We start from the raw sequence: 20,460 nt of genomic DNA, 5'->3' as shown, positions 1-20,460 counted from the left end.
CCGTTTTCAACTCTGCTCAGATACTGAGAGACTTGAGCAAACAGCTAGTGTGAAACTTATCCTTTGCTACGTTTTATTGCTGATAGGAAAACTGAAAATCTGTAAAATAGAGAAGGGTTAGTTTGAATTTTTCTGAAGGAATACGCTGTCGTTATCATTAATTGCTCTTTCATCTGAAGTAAGAAGCGGTCACAAAGCTGTGGGTTTGTTAGAAATAAGTCCTAAAAGCGCTAAATGGCTAACAGCTAGTCAGATAGACCCCAATCTTAGCTAATTTTAGCAAATTAAGGCAATTGGTAAATTATTTACATCCATAGGATACAAGAGCATTTTAGCTGACATTACTCAACGTTTTGGTACTTTAAAGTTATGTAGAGTGAAGCTGCACAAAGCATCAGTCGTCTTTAACTGGAACTGATCAGTTGTTCCAAGTATGCAAAGGGTGCAGCAAAATTTGAACTGTGTAACAGGCTTTTGCACAGCATTTCAAATGCTATACCGGTGCTTTTCTTGTCACGATCAGATAATTTGGGCTGATCACTTAAATACAAGGTGGTATCCTATCAATATGCACATTTCAGTTCAAGTTACAGAATGGAAACTATTACTAATAATAACATTACAGAACATCACTTCAAAAAAAACCTAAACTCTAGCAACTAAAAGGACAAGTGAACAAACAAAAACAGAGATTGAAGATTGATCTAAGGAATCTGCACGAATCCCCCTGACGGCCACTTTTTTCACATTTCATTGAAGAAAAAGTAATGCAACTTTGAGTCATCTCCACTTAGACTGTCAGAACCACTTGCCCCCTAACACTTATCATGAAGAACCTCCTAAGAACAAAACTTCAAAAACGGTTTCAAAATGTAGCAAGAGGCGTGTGAGTGTCAACAACAAGCTTACGGAATAAAAATGCTGGAAAACTGAGCAAAATGCTCTGATGAACAAGAAATTGTCAGCTGCAACAGGAGGGAAATTTGAGAAAACAGCAGAGGGCTTTGCAGCAAACAGTAACGAAGCTCATAACATGTCTGCTTATCAGCTAGAGCCTCTCTCTGTCTAGGAGAAATGCTGGGAGCTCTCAGCGGCCTTTAATTTCAGCACAACACCACTCTAATTAACGGGTACTTGACTCTGGTCAATTAGCAACCTCCAAATACTTTATATCCAAAAAAAAAAGAAAAAGAAAAAGAAACAGACATGTTTTTGTAAATAATGAAAACTGTCCAATTAGTTATAGGATCCTTTTTCTACTCTTTAGCAAATAGAGCCACAATATCTAATATGTGTCGTTTTTATTTATTTTTTTGCAGATTTTTCTTATTCTGTGTTGGTATATAATCTCTTCCTCAAATATTTTTCAAAGATTTGAATTTTGCGGAAATCTCTACACCTGACTGAGTTTAGGATGTAAGGCGTCTAACGGCCACGAAGCCAAAACGTCAACGTATTGATCCCTGACCTACTTTGTTATTTCTTTAACATCTCGCTGAAAAGTGAATTCTTCATCGCCAAACTTCTCCTGAATCATTGGCCAGATCTGATCAATCACGCATGATGCCATAGCTGAGCAAGCTCTGCACTGGAGGTAGTTTCTCCTTTTAAGGAGACACCCGGCGGACGCTCTTAGACATAAAAGCTTTTTTCACAGCACCTGAACACCTTTCTCTCTCTCTTTCTCTTTGAAGTTCTTCATGATTTAATAAATAGTTGATTAGAGTGCATTCATATAAGAAGTATTAATATCCTCGCCTGTGATGCCTTTTTCAGGCAAAGCAATAAGGTCAGCACATAGTTACAAGGCTAAGAGACTCATTTAAAACATCTCCATATGCTTGAACTAAAAGAGCAGCATGTATAAAAACAAAAGGAGAAATAAACATTGACTAAAAATATCACAAAACACCTTTTTACAAATCATAAATAGCATTTTGAGACAAAAAGGGAGGTTTTAACTTCATGTAGGTATGAGCTAGCTACTCCTTGAAGCGCCTCCTTTACCAGATATTAAAGCTTAGCGATATAAATAACAGGCATTGTAATTAGCTACCATGTAATGAGAGTGACCCTATTAAAGCTGACGGGTCACAAGCCGATTTAGGTTACCAAATCACATGCGCTATGAATTGTACTTTTACATCGCATACAAATCCTTGTTTCTATTCTCACTCGTTTCCCCTCTGCTGGCTCTCGAGACAAACTCATCCTCTTCTCTCCAGAGGAGCAAAAGTATCAATATTTATGCACTGACTGTGTCCATAAATACCAACGGCCAATCCAGAAATCAATGTACGCCTGTTACATATTTTAATCTCCCCATGAAGGTCACATTACTCAAACAATGCCTGAGAGGCCGCAGCGTGCACGCTACGGCAGCTAGAGGCGTTCACGTGCACTCTGCCTTGACTCAGACCTGACGACTAACGTCACCGAAACACACACTGTGTGTGGAAACAGAGAGGAATCGCCAACTATCAACTAATTCATTCAATAAAAACATTATGTGGCAGATATGGATGCATCTGAAGGGAAGATTTGTTTTGAGGATATAGACTTGTGTAGCTTATGCACATTAGAGATGAGGAAGATGAGAAGAGGAGCGATCATTAAAGCACTGTTAGGTTCCAGAAGTGCGACTTTAATGTCTTATTTCATACTTTTATTTTATTTCTAAGCCGCAGGGATGACTCAAACAACTTCTTTGCAGAAAGCTGTAAACTTCGGCAAATCACTCCGATCTACACGGAGGCAAAAAAGAAAAATGATTGATGGACTGCCAAAATAATTCCTGCCATCTTATGAATTTGTCACTTTGCTAAAAGAGTCTATGAAAGTTCGATGAACATTTTACAATCTTGTTAAAACCGGTTACATTATTAAAAGGCCACATTCATCCTGTGAGGCGAAAAAGAGAGCCGGTAGCAGATTGAAAATTTAATAAGCTCCATGCAGGTCCTGGAGATTGAGGAACTTGGCAGTGACTTAGTTTTGATAGACTAAATATTGGCACAAGATGATTTAGCTCCATTGTGTCATGCATGAGCTCAGGCAGGTCACAAAAACAGGGTGTTTGTGCAAACATGTGATAAATCCATATAAAGGACGTCCTCCAGCTTTTAATCAGAGATAAAAAGCAAATGTTTTCAAAGTTGTAGCTAGTTCAGCTCGAGAACATTCTACGATTTCAACATGCAATGCACAATATTTGCTGTCGTGTCACAATATGCATGCTTTCCAGCATTAAAACCTCTGGCTTTGCCTTGGGATGCCACGGCGCTGTTGAATGAATAAAAAGTATAATGTGACGCTTACATATGTGGCTATCGAGACAGGCCAGGCTGCACATGAAGGCGGCTGGTGTCAGCTGAGCTCAGACACACCTGACCTTGGAGGAAACCAAGCAAGGATTCTGATAACACTTTGACGAATACTGTTGCTTTGTTTCTTGACTGAGCTTTTCACTGGTGCAGAGAAAACAAAACAAATGCTGACTGTTTTTAATGTTAGGTAAATAGGAACTACAGGTGGCTAATCACCAAGTTGTTTTCCAGCAAAACAACAAAAACACGGCGTAGATTGTGATGCAATTATGTGATGCAATGTGGAACCATTATGCCAGGCTGTTGGCATGAAGCAGTGATGAAAGCACTTCTAGGTTTCATTATGAAAAACGACTGGCAAACAATTACTGAGAAAACTTCTAGGTGTTACGTAAACATGCAGGGTTTCCCAGAGTGTTTTATAAGCCTGGCGGGCCACCAGGCTTTTTACTTGTGTCCCCACCAGGCTAAACATTGCTTATTTATTGAAGTTTTTTTAAAATGTTTGCATTTTTAAGACTTCATAGTTGGTGTTCAGGTATTAATCTTCCAACCTTTCAATAACACATGATAATCGAGTGATATTTTAACATTTTCTCTCAACGTTAAACATTTTTTAACTCAAAAGCACGACGGGCCACTGGATGAATGGCCAAGTTTTCTGGGGGAAACCTTGAACATGCGAATATGGAATTATGAGAAAAATAATGTGTTATAAACAGGATTCAGTTCTTATTTTTCATCTCCATGAATGATTAATGGTTCATACAACCACCTTATTTTGAGTAAGGCAAAGCAATAAGGTCAGCACATAGTTACAAGGAGGTAACCATGGCTAAGAGATTTATTTAAAACATCTCCTTTTCAAAGTAACCATTGAAAGACAGGTCAACAGATAAGCTTGAACTAAAAGAGCAGCATGTATAAAAACAAAAGGAGAAATAAACATTGACTAAAAATATCACAAAACATCTTTTTACAAATCATAAATAGCACTTTGAGACAAAGTGCTATTTAATGTAGTCATGAACATGCGCGTCATTTCTATAAAAACGTATATTGAAGAGTGACAAAAACATATGACTAAACTGAGGAAAACCCAACACTCTGTTTATTTAAGTGACAGTTCCTGTTCCTCGTCACACCAATTCAGATATCCTTGATCTCAGTTACTTGGCTTTTCTCAAATGTCCCAAAATCATCAGAACTTGATATTATCCTCAGAAGATTTTTGTGTCATTCTGACAACGGAGGCTTCAGGATAAATAGTCATACTCTGCTGTCAAGGAGAATCCTGGATAACCCACGTGCATCAATAAAACAAAGAGAACTAATCAGTCCATTAGAGAAGAAAAAAGGAGCTGTTGAGTGAATGGTGCGTAGCAAGGAAAGAATGTGGTCCGGGGTCAGCCAGCAGCATCTGAGCGTTAATAAGGGGAGTAATTGAATTAGAGGATCAGTGAAGGCCCGTAGTGTGGGCGCCACGCAGCTCTAATTTCATTACAAGTGATGTAAACATGAGGTTTGCCCCCAGCGCTTAAAGCCTCCAATATTGATACATGCACAAAAACACAAACACTCACCTACCATCCCTGCTCATTGGCAAAGGTACGTTTATGTTCCCCTTCCACCGTGAAGAGCTACAATGTAATGGTTTAGGACCAAACCATATTCATGAATGCATTCAGTCTGACTAATTTTGAGCTATTTTATAAAAAATAAAAAAAAACTGCCAAATATTAGTCTCTAGATGTGCAAAAGTGATAGAGATAAACCTCAAAAAATGTTCTACTGCAACTGCAGACAAAGGTTGTTGAATACATATATTGGTTAAAAAAAAAAAAAAAAAAAAAAGAAGTGCACAAGCAGACATGATTTACCTGTCAATTCACAATTATGCACCACTATCACATCTATCACAAGTTCAAGAGGTGTAGCTTTGTATGCAAGGTGATAAGGTGATGATAAGGTGCAGGCACTGCCAGTAAATCTTGTGCTGCACAAGCATTTGGGATGGTAAAAATTATTTCATGACGTAAAGCACTTTGAACTGCCTTGCTGCTGAAATGTGCAATACTTGAAATAAACTACACTCAATATTTTTCAGCTTTGTATGCTGCCTATACTTTGCCATACCGGGACCGGGGTGTTAAAGGTTCTTGGCCTGATGATTCACGTTGTCATCAAACTGAATGCAGCTCAAATAAGCCCTCGGTTCTGACGATAAGCCCCCCGAAAAGAGACGGCTTCCATATCAATTTTCAAGTGGAGCATAAAGAGCACAGTAATGAAGCAGAGAGAAAGAGAAACACGTGTTTCGCAAATGGTGTTTGGAGAATCGCCTTGCCAAGCATTGCATATCACATTACAACACAAGCCACTAAATTGCTAAATTATCTTCACAACAGACAGCAAATCTGCTCATGCAACCCACATATAGAAAATGTCTGAAAAAGGATATTTCAGTATAAATAGATACTTAGTCACTTCGCTAACGTAGCAGCTCCTTCCTCTTGTGCTCTATGTTCCCTGAGAAAATTGCCATTTTTACCACAGTCAGTGTTCAGTCAGTTTTGCATGAAGCAAAGAGATCCTTTGTAATTTGTAGTTGAGCAGGGAAAAAATGCTGAAAAAACTGTGCTTTGCTTTGTATCTTGTTGCTCAACTACTCCAAAACAATAAATAATAAACATCAAACTCTCTCACATTTTACATTTTTCTTTGGGGTTTTTTTGGGGGGGGTTGGGGGGGGGAGTATCTGACTACACTGACATTAGATGAGACGTAATGTGAACAGAATGAAAAAGCAAATCAGATGAACTATGTGTCTCTGGAGAAATAGACCACATTAAAAATGCAAGTGATGAAAGTGAGAGCTTTCCTGTGAAGCAATTAATTTCGCTTGTGTTTTACGATCTGTATTTTAACACTTTTTTAGGTCTAAAAGCAAAACCAGGATTTTCTATGGGTGTTTTCACACTTGATAGTTGATGTTCTTTAGCTATGCATCTTTAGCACTTATGGCCTCCATATGCTTATTCTCCCCACCTGCAAAAGCACAATCATTGGACTCTGAAACACTCATGTTCCAGTCACACGTGTGCAAGTCTTACTGCAGCCTCTAATAAAAACAAAATGACCCACAAGAGAAATGATAGTGTGCATTAAGTGGCTGTTTTTTTATTTTAACTGAAGTATAAAGACTCAAATATTATCACGTACAGTTTAGCCCTGGTGTTTAAGGGGATTAGACACCACAGCTACAGTGAATAGCTAAAATCCTGTCAATCTAACTGCCTATTTTAATATGTCAAAGACCAAATATACCTTAATATGCATTAATATTGTGCACACAGTGGAAACAGTCTTAGCCCTACTGCATATATCTACAGTCCTAATTATTTCCACTCTTCCAGGGTACAGCCAATCAGTGCCAAGGAAAATAAATGCAGCTACTAGATTGGCTGCTTAAATTGCAAACGCCTGCCAATAACACATCAAGCAGCATATCAGCCAGATTTTTCAGTTTCAATTGAATATCTTAGATATAAACTATGAAAAGAATTTGCAGAACTTGGAGGAACATGTCAGAATTTTAATAGGTGTAAATTACATGAGAATGCAGATTATAAATCAGTCCCAGCTAAATGCCATCTGTATTTCTCTGCATTATTGTTCCGTCTTATGACTCCTCTGACATGGCTGATACCCACACAGAAACAGAAAGATCTCACTATTATTCATGAGCCTGTCAGACTCTTTCGCTTTAATTAACTCCAAACGATGCCAGTCAGTCAGTTCCCTCCCAACAGGATGCTGGATGACTAAAAGGGAGAGACAAACAAAAGCCGACTTTTACTAATTATTTCAGCTAATTATTTATCTGACCACTTGGGGTCTTTCATAGAGTAGATACCCAGTAAATGTTATAAGCTGAATTAAAATAAAACAAGATGACTACATCACAGAAATGTATCATGCTTGGGCATTATTCCACCCCAACGATGCAAATAATGGTCAGGATTTTTTAGATACGACTAGCTGACCTAAAGTATCAGTACCTGAAAAAAAAAGTTACTATTTTGAAAACGTGCAGAAAAATCTTGTACTAGCACAGGCTATTTTTTAACTAGTCCGGTGTATTTGTGTATTAAACTGTGTGACAGCAGGTTGACTTTGTCATCAAATTTAGCAAAATGTATGCAAGAAAATACAAGATTTCCCCCAGAAAACTTGCTAAGCCCAGTGGTTGGGTATTAGGTCAGTCATTCATCCAGCGGCCCGTCGTGTTTTTGAGTTACAAAATGTTTAAAGTTGATGGGAAATTTTAAAATATCACTCAATAATTATGTATTATCAGAAGATTGAAAGATTAATACCTGAACACCAACTATAAAGTCTTAAAAATGCAAACATTTTAAAAAGACGAAAATAAAATAAGCAATCCTTAGCATGGTGGGGGCACAGGTAAAGCCTGGTGGCCCGCCAGGCTTATAATAAACTGGGGAGAACCCTGAGGTAGATGTACTTAACCATAGATTGGATTATTTTCTTTACATTTTCAGATAAAGTCTGTTTTTTTTATCCCCAGACTGAAAGCATCCCTTCTATTAAAACCAGCTTTTGTTCTTTAAACTTTTGCTCACAAACTTGACGGCGCAGCGACAGTCGGCTGCATCAAAGGGAAACCACCATCAACAGAATGCACGTGAAGTTTGCTGATTGTATCTCTGTCGTAAAATACCAGAGCTGCAGGCTAATGGAGTTTTCTGAAAAAGTCCCCCACAGTGTTACACAGGATCATGTAATATTTGTAATTTTTGACGCTGTGACAGATTTCTTGAATTCATCATCATCATCTCCTCTTTTTTTTTATTCCCAAGGGACAGAACACCACTGCCTCTCACCCACACTTTAAATTACTAAAATTCCTTCTTTTCCTTGCCATTATCTGTTGTCTGCCTCTAAAGAATCAGACACATGGTTACTACAAAGAACTAGTAATGTTTGCTGTGATATTAGATTCTTTCTAATATTATGATACATATGTGAAAGTAGATGAGGTCTGAAAGTAGTTTCCTTTGGTCAAAGGTTCTTGTTATACAAGTCTCATTAATCATTAAGTCTTTAAACAATTTTCATGTGAAATCATACAAAGATCTTTGGGAATAAGAAGGACAAATATTTTACTTTCCACTTTATTTCCAGCCATGCTCAGTTGCTTTAAGCAGGCTGCTGCGCGTGACTGAAATGCCAAGCAAACCCTGAAGACATGCTGACAAGCTAATTATCAAGCAATCCCTCTCACAAGTGGGCAGAAATTTTAAAAATAAGGTTCACACCACCATCATTATGTAAACAATCACGGTTCTTGGTGCTAACCTCACACCCCGCCAGACTACAGCTGGCGGACTTTAACGCAAGGGGGTCACACTCTCGGCGCGAGACGAGAGGGTTTGAGGGATCTGCGAGCCTTTTGAGAATCTGAGCCTTTGTCTTTTGCATTTTATCCGAACTAATCTTAATTAACATGCCATTAAAATTTGTGATCGAGACAACAGCTTTGTTATTTGTAAACCGTGCAGCCAAAATTGTTCCTCAAACTCATCACACCATTAGCAAATGTCAGCTCCATTGTGAGTCAACACACAAAAACTGTTAATAACAAAGCTTCGGTTTATGGCTTTGTGAAAAGATGTCACCCGTAACATGAAAACAACAGTCTGCTAAGTGCTGACGAGACATTGGAAGGAGGGCCAGCAGCCTCGTGGGCACAATTACACACATAAATACTCAGCTCGTTCTGTTTTGCTGCACTGGAATCTAATTAACAGAGATTATTTAAACTGGTCTACACACAGCGGGAGAAATCGGCAGAATTACCACTAGTCTATGTGGGACTACACATCGCCAAGGAATCCCTTAAATAGTCTAAGCCTGCAAAAACCCCAGAAAACTCATTTACCATCCGTAAAACTTTCAGCAACATGGCTACTGGATCAGAATAACAACACATGGAATTACGGGAGGCAGACAGAAGCAATTCAATACATTTAGTAATCTATATGTGATGCAAGCAACTTGCTGAAGTTCGAAGAAGAAATCGGATTTACAGAAGTCTGAATGCAGCATAGTTATCAGTGAAAGACTTCAGAAACTGCTGATCTGCAAGGGTTTGCACAAACAACCATTCGGTTTATTGTCAGAAAAAGAGAAAGTGAGGAGCAAAACAAAAAAAAAATTGCTTCATGGTGAGAGGGTCTAAAGTGGGATGGGGAGACGGATGTGAGATAATGGGAAGACAATAGAAGCTTGAAAAACCACTTTTAAMAAACAAAACATCTGGAAGACCATCGCTGAACATACAACTCATCAAACTTTTAAGGAGACTGATTAAGGATCGTACTTGATGCCATTCCTTTCATTTAATAAGAGAAAACTGAGGCTAAACTGAGCCAAGACTCATCAAAATTAGACAGCAACAGACTGGAAAAACACTGCCTGAGCCGATGAATATTAAGATGATGAGACAGAAATATGCATGGATCCTCCTCAGCTTTCATCAGTGAGTAAAGCTGGAGGTGGTAGTGTAATGTGTAGGATATTTTATTGAGAAACTCTGAAACTGTGAAACACAACAGCCTGCCTAAGCAATGATGTTGATTGCGTCCATGCCTTTATGACCGCAGTGAACCCATCTTCTTATGGCTAATTCAGCTGGATAGTACAACTAAACTAACAAAACTAAAATCATCAAATCGGTTTCTTGAAGAAAAGGTAGCTCTAAAGTAAAAATGGTAGCCAAACCAGTATCAGCCAGTTAACGTGGCCGATAGGTGTGTGGTAACAAGAAGCACCTTTGTCTATAGTTCACCTTTGAGTACAAAACTGAACATCATAACCATCTTGTAAGTAAATTGTATTATTTTAGATAGGAAATTAAATCTTTTTAAACATTTTCACTCATCAAAATACCAACAAATCTGCCTCTTTGACCTCAATCAGAACCAGGAAGGATTCAAAGAACATAAACCAAAGTAGGCGCAGCTCATTTTAAAATGAACCCAACTACTGAAGGCAAGATTATTTGTGGTTCACCAGTTAAAGGGAGAGCAAAACAAACGCCAGAAAAAAGCTGAAGGCGAACGCCTCCAGTGGAGACTCCGACTGCCCCTAATAGCCCATGATATAGTGAGCGTCAACAAGCCTTCATCTCACTTTCACACAGAGCACTCACCAGTAACTCTTGATGGAGCTTTTGGTGGTTCAGGGACTCTTGGTGTAGTTGTGGAGCTCTGCTGTTGTCCTCTAGTGGATGAACGTTGTCCACACAGTGAAGGGGCAAAACATCATTTTTCAGCTGAAAAGATCACAAGGATGAAGTCAGTCACTGCTCGTTGGTTCTGTCATCCATGGAAAGAACTGTCCTCCTTGTGTAACACATGTATACTTGGAAACAATATCTGAATTACTGGTTATTAAACTTTAATGTTATTCTGGAACCATCAGTTCACGGCATCAAGGTGTAAAAAATGTTTAACGAGATTCAGTTTCAAAACTGCTAGAATCTTTCGCCGTACTGTTCCTATGGCTTAACGTCACTTTAAAGTGACGCTAGTTAAAGTGTTAGCATGACCAGAGGTTTCTCCAGAGCCACACTGACTCTACCTGTTGAGCACTGTTGGTTAGTCTGCTTAAAGGTGGCTGCTACACTTTTCTCGTGCTCACAGAAAATATAAATATGACTGGAAAATTTGAAGTGAAAAAAAAAAGAAAACGTGGACAGTTGTGGCCTATTAACTGAAGTAAGACTAATTGTCAATTTTAAAACTTCTGTACTCAATGCTTGTTGTAATTGTGTTATTATAAAAAGTAGAAGATGATGTGTTTGAGTCTCAGCCTGTGCTTTTATTCCCGTGCGTGCACAGGCTCTCTCCAGGTCCCATGTTAGGCTCTGCCCTGAGCTATGAGTGTGTGCGTGCACAGTCTTTTGTCCCATATATCTCGATGCTTCCCTGTGATAGTCCGCCAACTTGTTACCTGAGGTTTATAGCCCTAAACTTCAAACTTTTCTCCATTTCACAAAGAAGTTTGTTTATGACACAAAGTCAGTACATGACACTTTCACTCCATGAGAATTTCGTGCTGGCCCCAGCATTTTCAACAAAGGCACCAAGAAACTTGAGATGTGCAAACAAAATATGTTTTTACCTTAATGGACAGCTTCAGTTAAATAAATAAACAAAAAAACAGTTGATACAGCATTTAATTGTAGATTTCAAGTGATAAAAATCAAATAACAGCACTGTCCCACGAGAACGTTGTCTGGTAACGCTTTCAGTGAGTGACATCAGGGCAACTAGATTGTGGCCTCTATCTTGATTGTATTAGCTCTCCTCAGTGCTTAGTACAGCTTTGTTTACCCAACAAACACTGCAAAGCGTACTACTTAAAAATAACACTGAAGCACTCATTCAAGCAGATACTCACAAACCCACTAAAGTGTAAGATGCCAGCAAGGTAAAAATAACATCCTCTCTCTGTGTTCAACCACTTAGTGACTGAGGTTGATAGCACTACCTAAGTCGCTTGTTATTGCCAAGCTAGTGGTGCTGGCTGGAAATAATAATGCCCACTATTAAATTATTTATGGTTCCAGTCAGGTGGAACCAGATGCTGCTTTTGTGTCATAGAAGGAGAACTGTAACTCGACTCAAGTGTAAAGGGCCATCGCTGCGTGGAGACAAGCACTTCATCTAACAAGCATGGAAGCTGCTGAGCTACAAGCAAAACAACACGGATGTCATGACATTCCCTTGGCTGCTTCCATGCCATATTTTTCCTGAGATCTTTCAGAGGACAGTGGTTCAGTAGGGTGGGCTGTAGAGGGACACAGCCCCGGGGTGCAGTTTACTCTGCCCCAGTCTGTTGTACTCTGTCGGTACCCAACATTAACATTTGTGACCATGGCCAGAAAATGACCTTTTTTTTTTCTTTTTTTTTTAAATCCATGCCGTGTTTTAATGCTGAATGCTAATGCTGCGCTGCTTTGAGCCCGCCACTCATGGGAACAAGTGATGCTATTTTTAACCGCTTGTCCCCAGCTGCACATCTCCAACCAGGGGCCAGTGGGCAATTAGTGTTTGTTTCTCATGGCAGGGGCAACGCTAGATTCTCCCTAACCCAGGAAGACATCTGGAAACGGGGTGTTTTTGTCCTGTACCTTACCCCCGCCGCAAGGCAAGGCTCTCAAAGCAACAACTGTGCCATTGAACAGCTCCACCTTTTATTGCACGCAGGTCGGTGTGTCGTCTGCAGCTATTTATGTGTTGCAATATTATTTTGCATGTTATTTATTTTTGTTGTTCACTGCCATTAATAAAAAATTTTAAGTCCTAGAAGAACAAATTAGTATAAAGTTAGCCATTTCTGACTGCTTTTTTTCATAAATACGTTTCAAAACAAACAAAAAAAATAACTCCATTCAAACTCACCGCTGGAAGTTTTGCCTTCAGAATAAATATATAAAAGGTAAACAAATCTCCAAGATCTAGATGACAGCTTTAAAGAATAATCAGCTAAACAGACACTTGAATATATACATATATAGTGTTGTGACACTTGCAGGCGAGTTTTACTTACAAGAGAAATAAAGTACAATAAAATACATGAAGGAGGAAGAGGCTATGAACTCTTCAACAATAGAGTCCCCTTTTTATTTCTTCACTATTCCACTTTTCCCTTTCTGATGTAAACAGATTATATCTTCGATAGCTTTTAGTAAGAATTGTGAAGATTATTCTTCTCTTCTCTCCGTTTTGACCAAACGTGTTTTAAAGGTTATCTGTGCAAGGTCTTAAGAAAAACATAAGCCTTTCTATTTCCCAAACATCCTTAACGTTGGAAAGTGGCTCCCCGACACCTGGTGTGGCTAATGACACATTTAGTAAAAAAAAAAACACACAAAAAAACAAGGATGTCTAAAAATCTGGGAGACGAAATAAAAAAAGTTTTAGATCATTAAAGTCAGAAAGTGCAGTAAGAAATATTTCTTCCCCTCTGTAATGGGATCCTTTGTGCTTTTGCATGTTCTGCCCTGCATCTCATATCAGATAATGATTAAAGCTTCGAAGGGCCGTCACGTCGGTCAAACGTGATGTTATTTGTTGAAAATTGTTGTGCTTAACTGACGGCAAATGATGCAGTGCATTACGCTATATTTGGATGAGCAGCTGTAATGAGTCTGTTTAGGAGTCTGCATGTCATAATAACCTCTTTAATTTATTTTTGTTAGGGCAAAGCTAATCCAATTCCCCTTATTACAGCTTCTTTATGCAATTATCCTGCGCCCCTGCTCATTGATGGGCCAGCATGGAGACAATGGACTGGGCAGCAAGCCTACTGACCTAACCTGAAGAGACCTGTAACATAATGTACCTTATCAGCGAGTCAACAAATACAAATCACTGCACAGCAGAAGCCACTATGTTGTAGAGGCCACTGGACAAAACACATATTTTGTTTTTGCTGTAAAATATTACTTTTCTGGTCTAATAGAATGAAATTTACCTCGACGTAAAAAAAAAAAGAATGGGGAACTCTGCAGCCACTTTACATCCCATTATTTATCCCCAGTATTAGTAGAGGTGTGCAACGACTTCAACCGACTGGCACAGTGTGTCTGTTGCAATGCCTGCCAATAACATTTAATCAAAAAGCAGGCAGTTAACCTCCAATGAGGTGGACAGTACACAAAGCAGAACGTAATTGATTTAAGGACATGAAAACTGAAAGTGGTGTCCAACAAACACGTTAGAAGAGTCCTCCTCTGTCGTGTCTGCGAGCGGTGTGAACGGAACAATGCAGAGCCTGCTGATGTGCATATGAAAGGACGACAATTCAACAAGTTAGCAAGATGTTAATTTAAAATCAGTCTGAAGCTGTGTGAAGCACAGCGTGGATACGGGGGCAGACACAATAACCTAAACCTTTAGCATAACCACAAAGGCAGGCACAGACTCCAAGATTAAACCCATGGAGATAAGCTGTTTTATCACAAAACAAATCCTGACAAATAATCGTCAGTGCCTGTGGATTTTGGCAAGATCCACATAATCATCCCCCGGCCCCCACCTTCATGTGTGATTGGCCCACCTCTCTGAGCAAATTCAAACATAGCGTCAAATCGCAAGAACAAACACAGAAACAAACCTGTTGACGCAAAAAGCACTCGACCTTTTCGTGCTTCCCAAACCTTTTTCTAATTTTGTCACATTACAGCCACAAACGGCAAAGCATGTCATTGGAAGTTTACGTGACAAACAACAAAGTAGCACGAGACTGTGAAATAGAAGAAAATCTTTTACTCTCATGAATAAATATCTAAGATGATCTCCCTGACTGAGGAGTAAATAAAACAGCCTTCAGCTAGATTCTACCTACAAGTCTTCTTGGTTAGATCTACAATAGATTTGCACATCCAGAGTTTGAAATGTTTGCCAATCTTTGCCAAAAAAATACGTCAGACAAACAAAGACTGAACATCAGTTATCAAATCTACAAACCATCGATTGAATTTAGGTCTGGACTTTGACTGGGTCATTCTACACATAATGATGCTTTGGCCTAAACGTTTCCATCGTAGCTCCACCTGTATGCTTGCAGTCATTGACCTGATGGAAGATGAATATCTGCTCTGGTCTTTTGCAGCCTCTCACACTTTTTCCTCCAGGATGATCCTGTATTTATCTTGCAACTCTCTTCCAATCAACTCTACCGCCCTTCCCTATCCTTACTGAAGAATAGCATTTCCATAGCATGATGCTGCCATCACCATTTCACACTACCCTGGGTATAATGTAGTTGGAGTGGCGTGTAGGGGATGTTTTCCACACAAACACAGTGTTTTACATGTATACCTTGGGTTTAATTTTGTTTTCATTTGCCCAGAGAACCTTCTTTTACATGTTTGCTGTGTGGCCTACATTGCTCTGTACAAACTGCATTTTGGACTTTATATGATTTTGCTTCCTTCCTTCTTCTTGCATCTCATTCATGAAGACAAGATTTGTGGGGTGAATGACTAATAACAGTGGTATTAAAATATTCTTTCACCTTAGCTGTAGATATCTGTAAATCTTCCAGAGTTATAAGATTATTTCTCTAATGAACATTCCTCCTGCTGAGGTATTGATAGGTTTTCAGTTGTTTAATACTCTTCCCATTTTCAGATGGTTCATTGTATAAACCCTTTGAAATGTTGAAAGCTTTAGTTGCTGTTTTAAAATCTGTTCCTGCTTTAAACATCTCCACAACCGAATCCTTGACCTGTATGGTTGCCCTGCACGCAGTCACATATAACACATTGATGTTTGCTTTTGTGATGCGACAAAATAAGAAAAACTGCCCAGTATGAATACTTCTGCAAAGCACTGCAGTTAATTTCCATGATTATCTGTAATAGTCTGTTGATTTTTTTCAATACACATCCTCACTATCATATTTGTCGGCATATGTGACTCGCTAAAGTTGTACCTCACTGTGAAACCAGAAAATGGCTCATTCCCACCTGCAGCAATCGATTCTTCACATACACATGCTATTCATTTCTATAGTTCTAATTATAATTGTATGCATGAACGATCGCTTTAAACATGCATAAAGTCATCTGCAGCTGACGCTGACGGGAAAAACGACACGGCAGTGTTTTTCTAGTCAGACTTATGAGAAAACTGCGGCTGAAGCGTCTGTTGGATTTGATAGATGGAGGAGAAAAGGGGGGGGGGGAACTGATTTTGTCCTGTAACTTAAAAGGGGCGACATAAAACGCTCTGAAGCGTCTGTTCCAGGAGCTCAGACTAGAGCACAGCCAAAAATCTTAAGTGAAACTGGAAAAAGCAGCTTTTCAAACAGCTAATAAATCTTATATTAAAAGACGCTTTCATACAGGAAAACATCTCTTCCTCGTAGAAAAGACTGAAACGTAACTCGCCCTCCTCCCTGTGTGAAAAACAAATAGGAGGATCCATAGAGGCAGCAACATTCGGTCGTTTCGTCGTATGCATGCAGCTCTAAGCACACTGGCACCAGACCATGCTGATCTGGATCACACCAACCTGGCAGTTAATAAACGTGGGATCTTCTTTGGAACAGAGTCACGGCCAAGAGAGAGGGACAGCGGATACGACCACCAGCTGTGACAATGACATCTTACAGGCAACTTCAGCCTGTATTAATTAATTAATCAATTTGTATTATTTAATTTAATTGTATTAATATTCAAAAGCAAATTTACATTTACTTCATATGAAGCCATCTCTACAAACAAAGTCCAAATCCTGCCTGGTATTTCACAGTCAATCCATTTCTTTCAGTGTAACATGAAGAGGTCCACGGTCATTGTCTCCATCCTGTGAACTTATGCTGTTACGTTCGTCCATGTGTTTGAGATTTCCTGGGAATTTTTTTTTTTCGAGGACTTTTGAGCTTACCGCCAATAAAAATATTGAACGTGCATTTATGTCTATTTTTCCAGTCCAACAAATTCTATTTTATGTTCCAGAAGCAACAGACCAGTAAAGGATCAAAGACAATCTTTTCAATTTGAAGTGAGAGCCTTTATCTAAATCACAACTAATTTATAGTTCTAGCTCAGCTAAATCAGGAAGAGTTTAGCTTCATTTAGTGCCTCACAGCAGGAAAAAAACGGAGCACAGGGTATGTAAATATCTGATTTCGACTGCGTAAACGGTGAAACGTCTCAGTCGAATGCTGTGTTTCAACCTTCAGTGATGTTAGAAATAGTCACAATTACAAGAAGGCAAGAACAAGTACTCAATAAAATGTGAGTAGACAAGATAAAACCTCGAGGCTTTGAAGCCAAAGAATGTGTATATAAAACTCTGATTAAATAAAACAAAACACACACACCCTGCAGACGCATTAAAGGCAAATGCTTAAATTGCCATGCACAGAACAGACCAGCATTCGGAGCCGGTGATGTGGATGCTGACAATGATAATGCACTTTCACTCCGCGGTCACAGTCTCCTGAAGTCATCTTTACAGAGATTTCCAGTGAAGACGATGTTATGTAACAGCCACTGTGGACCCTGCTGTTCATATCACTAATGCCTCACACTGTGGCAGGGTCACGTGCTCTATCCAGGCCACATCCAGGCGCCAGCAGCAGCACTGTTCCAGCTGTTACTACAGCCCAGCCTCAGTCACTCAGGACCATGCTGAGCCATGCCTTACCCACTCTGCTAACCCTCCACTTAGCGGCCATGTTTGGCTTTCTGGGTGTCCTCGACACCAGCACCGGAGGGAGCGCTGATTGTGTTCTGATCGTCGGTGAACGCTGTGTCCTGTATTCTGATTTTGTTGCTGTCAAAGAGTGTCCATGTTTATTTTTTTCATCGCGGACATGACCGCAGACACTCCATAATGTTCCTCTCCATTAAAAGCGGGTCGTCCCTTTCCACTGTTGCCACATGCTTGTTTAGGGGAAAGGACTGCTGTGAAGCAATGACTTTATGCAACTAACTGAGCCCTCCTAGATAGACCACTTTTACTGATTGTCATTTGCTATTATGAGCAACAACATTTCAATTGTATGCTTATTTTGTTATGCCTATGCTATTTGCTGCAATATGTTCTTTAGCAGCAGGATAAAAGGAGAAACTTTGTCAAAAAAGCTTGACTATTTAAGAACGCTGTCATGCTTTGCTGTCGTTTCTGAGCAAAGCATAGAAGTAATATCCAGCTAAGACGCATTAATGTATTTAAAGCTGGAACATGCTGAAGATTTCTTGGACATTAATGACTTGTATGATTATGAGTGCAGAGCCCAACTATTGTCTATACCAGCTAATCCTTGCTGTTTCCCAGAGTGGGGCTAGGTTCTACCTTGTGTGGAATATATATTATAAAGACATTTACTGAAAAAGCAATACACTAAGAGCAGTAAATAAGCCAAAACTGTACAAAAATGTGCATATTCTGCATTTAAGATAAAAACACCTTTGTAAGTATGTTCTACCTAAAATTCCTCATGTGGCATAGGTTTAACTTCGCCTGGTACAATAATTATTGATTCGTTTTTGCTTTGAAATATCCAAAATGCTGTCAAATTGGACTTTGACAGTATTCATCGCATTCATCGTGACTTTTTGTGAGTGGTTGTGCTCATGTGAATACCGTTTCCTCCCAAGCAGTTTCTGGTGAGAGTCAGCGCATCACAAGTCCGCGGTAGTGAAAATGTACCTTTTGCAGATGTGCCTGATGGACGTCAGGTTTGAGATACACACAGGTCTCTAAGGCATGAAATACACCAGAGTTTGTTGGTGGTATTAACTGGGCAGTGAGAGGTTAAGTGGCTAAAGATTTTCCTTTGCCTACATACCCCAGAGTGCCATGTGGCTCTGGATCGGAGTTCAGTGAAATAATCAAAATTCTCGGATGTATTTTTGAAATTGATCAGCTGGTAGATATCACATTGTTTTACTGACCAGCTCTACCATTAAGCAACTTGTGCGATCTAATTATCAGTCGGCTAATCCAGAAATAATCAACAGATAAGCACACTGTACTGATGTTAGGTCAAACAGAAAAGATGGAGCTTTTCACAAGTATTGTTTTAACTGCAGATGCATCCTTTGCTACAAAAAATCAAGTGCTCACAAAAGGAATGCAACATTTAGGCAATAAAACATTTTATTTTCAAAAAATAACTGAATTATTTGTTTTTGCATCTTTAAAATAATCTAACAATAACAATCGTTAGCTGTAGCCCTAATATATATCTGTCTGAATACAAAACAGACTGTATAGCAGTGATTACAACATCATCAATATCAGATAAATTGGATGACAGATTTGGGACAGACTGCCGGTCAGCAGCGTGTGGTAGCCCCTCAGGTCAGGAAATAAGGAGCAGCTCAGCATGAAACCGAGTCATACAGCTGTTGTATCCTTCCCTCCTGAAAGTCCACCCAAAGCTCTTGTGATTTAATGGTTAAGTAAGCTTGCAACAAAGTTTTATAAATGCTTGACACACTCTCTAGGTGTCAGCCCGTCTTGGGGGGACCAGAAGCCTTTCATATTTGTCCCCAAATCCCAGGTTTTCTTACCGCTCCACAACTTAGCCTCGTGCACCCCATCAAATTCCATCAAGCTCTGGTAATACAGTTTATCATGTCTATCTGAGATCGTCTGTGACTAACAAACCTCCGACAAATGCCTGACACACTCCACTAGCTGCTCCATTAGCGACGGCACCACCTAACGCCTTCTGCTGAATGACAAAGATTTAAACGTTTATGGACTTACTCACTTATCGCTGGTTTCTGGGTGCATGTTCAACCACTCGTTTTGTGTAAAAAGTTCTGACTTTGTTTATGTTGAGTTGTTTATGTAGATGTTAAACTGTGAAACAAGAGTTTATCATAAATTTATGGCATCATTTTCCTAAAGTTTACAGGCTTAAAAAATATGTAATCTAGGAAAACCAAAGGACGGAGCCGTAACTTAAAAAATATGTTCAACAGAACTTTCCCTCTAGTTAAATCCCCCGCCCTCAACTCACTGAAGAGACAAGAAATTTGAGCTTGAACGATGACTGTTTGTCTCTTGTGCATAGTGAAGACAAAAGCCACTTGCTAGCACCTCAGGGGTAATGGTTGAAATGATGAATGGCCATGCCTGCTTGTCAAGGTGGGCAGGATGAGCTACAGTATGAATGGGAGGCGAGCGTCAGAGCCCTCTTTCATATCAGGAGGTGTGAGACGGGACCAACAATCCCATTTGTGGTCGCCTTTTAAGTAATTGACCTTGGAATAATAATTTTTTTAAAAACTGCTGTTTGTATGTGCAAACGTGCAGAGGCAAACAGGAAAAAAAAATTGTCCCCACAAAAAAAAAAAAATAGAACAGACCGGCGTCGATCGTCTACTTTCATTCCTTGTTGTGTTCATTCTCATGGCTGCCATCTATAGGACCTAGTATCACTGCAAAGTGAGCTCCGGAGCAATTGGTAAAACATACATGTACACAGATACATTTATTAATCCTAAATGCCCCCCTTTACAACACATGCTATTAAAAATCAAAACAGAGAGGTGCAAGCACACACTCAT

The 20,460-nt window shown here is 39.4% G+C and overlaps 1 protein-coding gene across 11 annotated transcripts in view; it reads right to left on the bottom strand.

Annotated features, from left to right (window-relative positions):
- rimbp2b (RIMS binding protein 2b) overlaps nt 1-20,460 on the bottom strand; it is a 92,680-nt gene that overhangs the window by 66,937 nt on the left and 5,283 nt on the right. For all 11 annotated transcript variants that reach the window (XM_008417463.2, XM_008417465.2, XM_008417464.2 and 8 more), the window contains exon 3: nt 10,564-10,686. In XM_008417463.2, coding sequence (XP_008415685.1) covers nt 10,564-10,686 — 123 coding nt within the window. The remainder of the gene's footprint in view (nt 1-10,563; nt 10,687-20,460) is intronic.

The sequence above is a fragment of the Poecilia reticulata genome, linkage group LG9, assembly GCF_000633615.1.
Source record: "Poecilia reticulata strain Guanapo linkage group LG9, Guppy_female_1.0+MT, whole genome shotgun sequence".
NCBI classification, from domain to species: Eukaryota; Metazoa; Chordata; class Actinopteri; order Cyprinodontiformes; family Poeciliidae; genus Poecilia; species Poecilia reticulata.
Note: the sequence above shows the minus strand (reverse complement) of the source record. Positions and strands in the feature narration are given on the sequence as shown.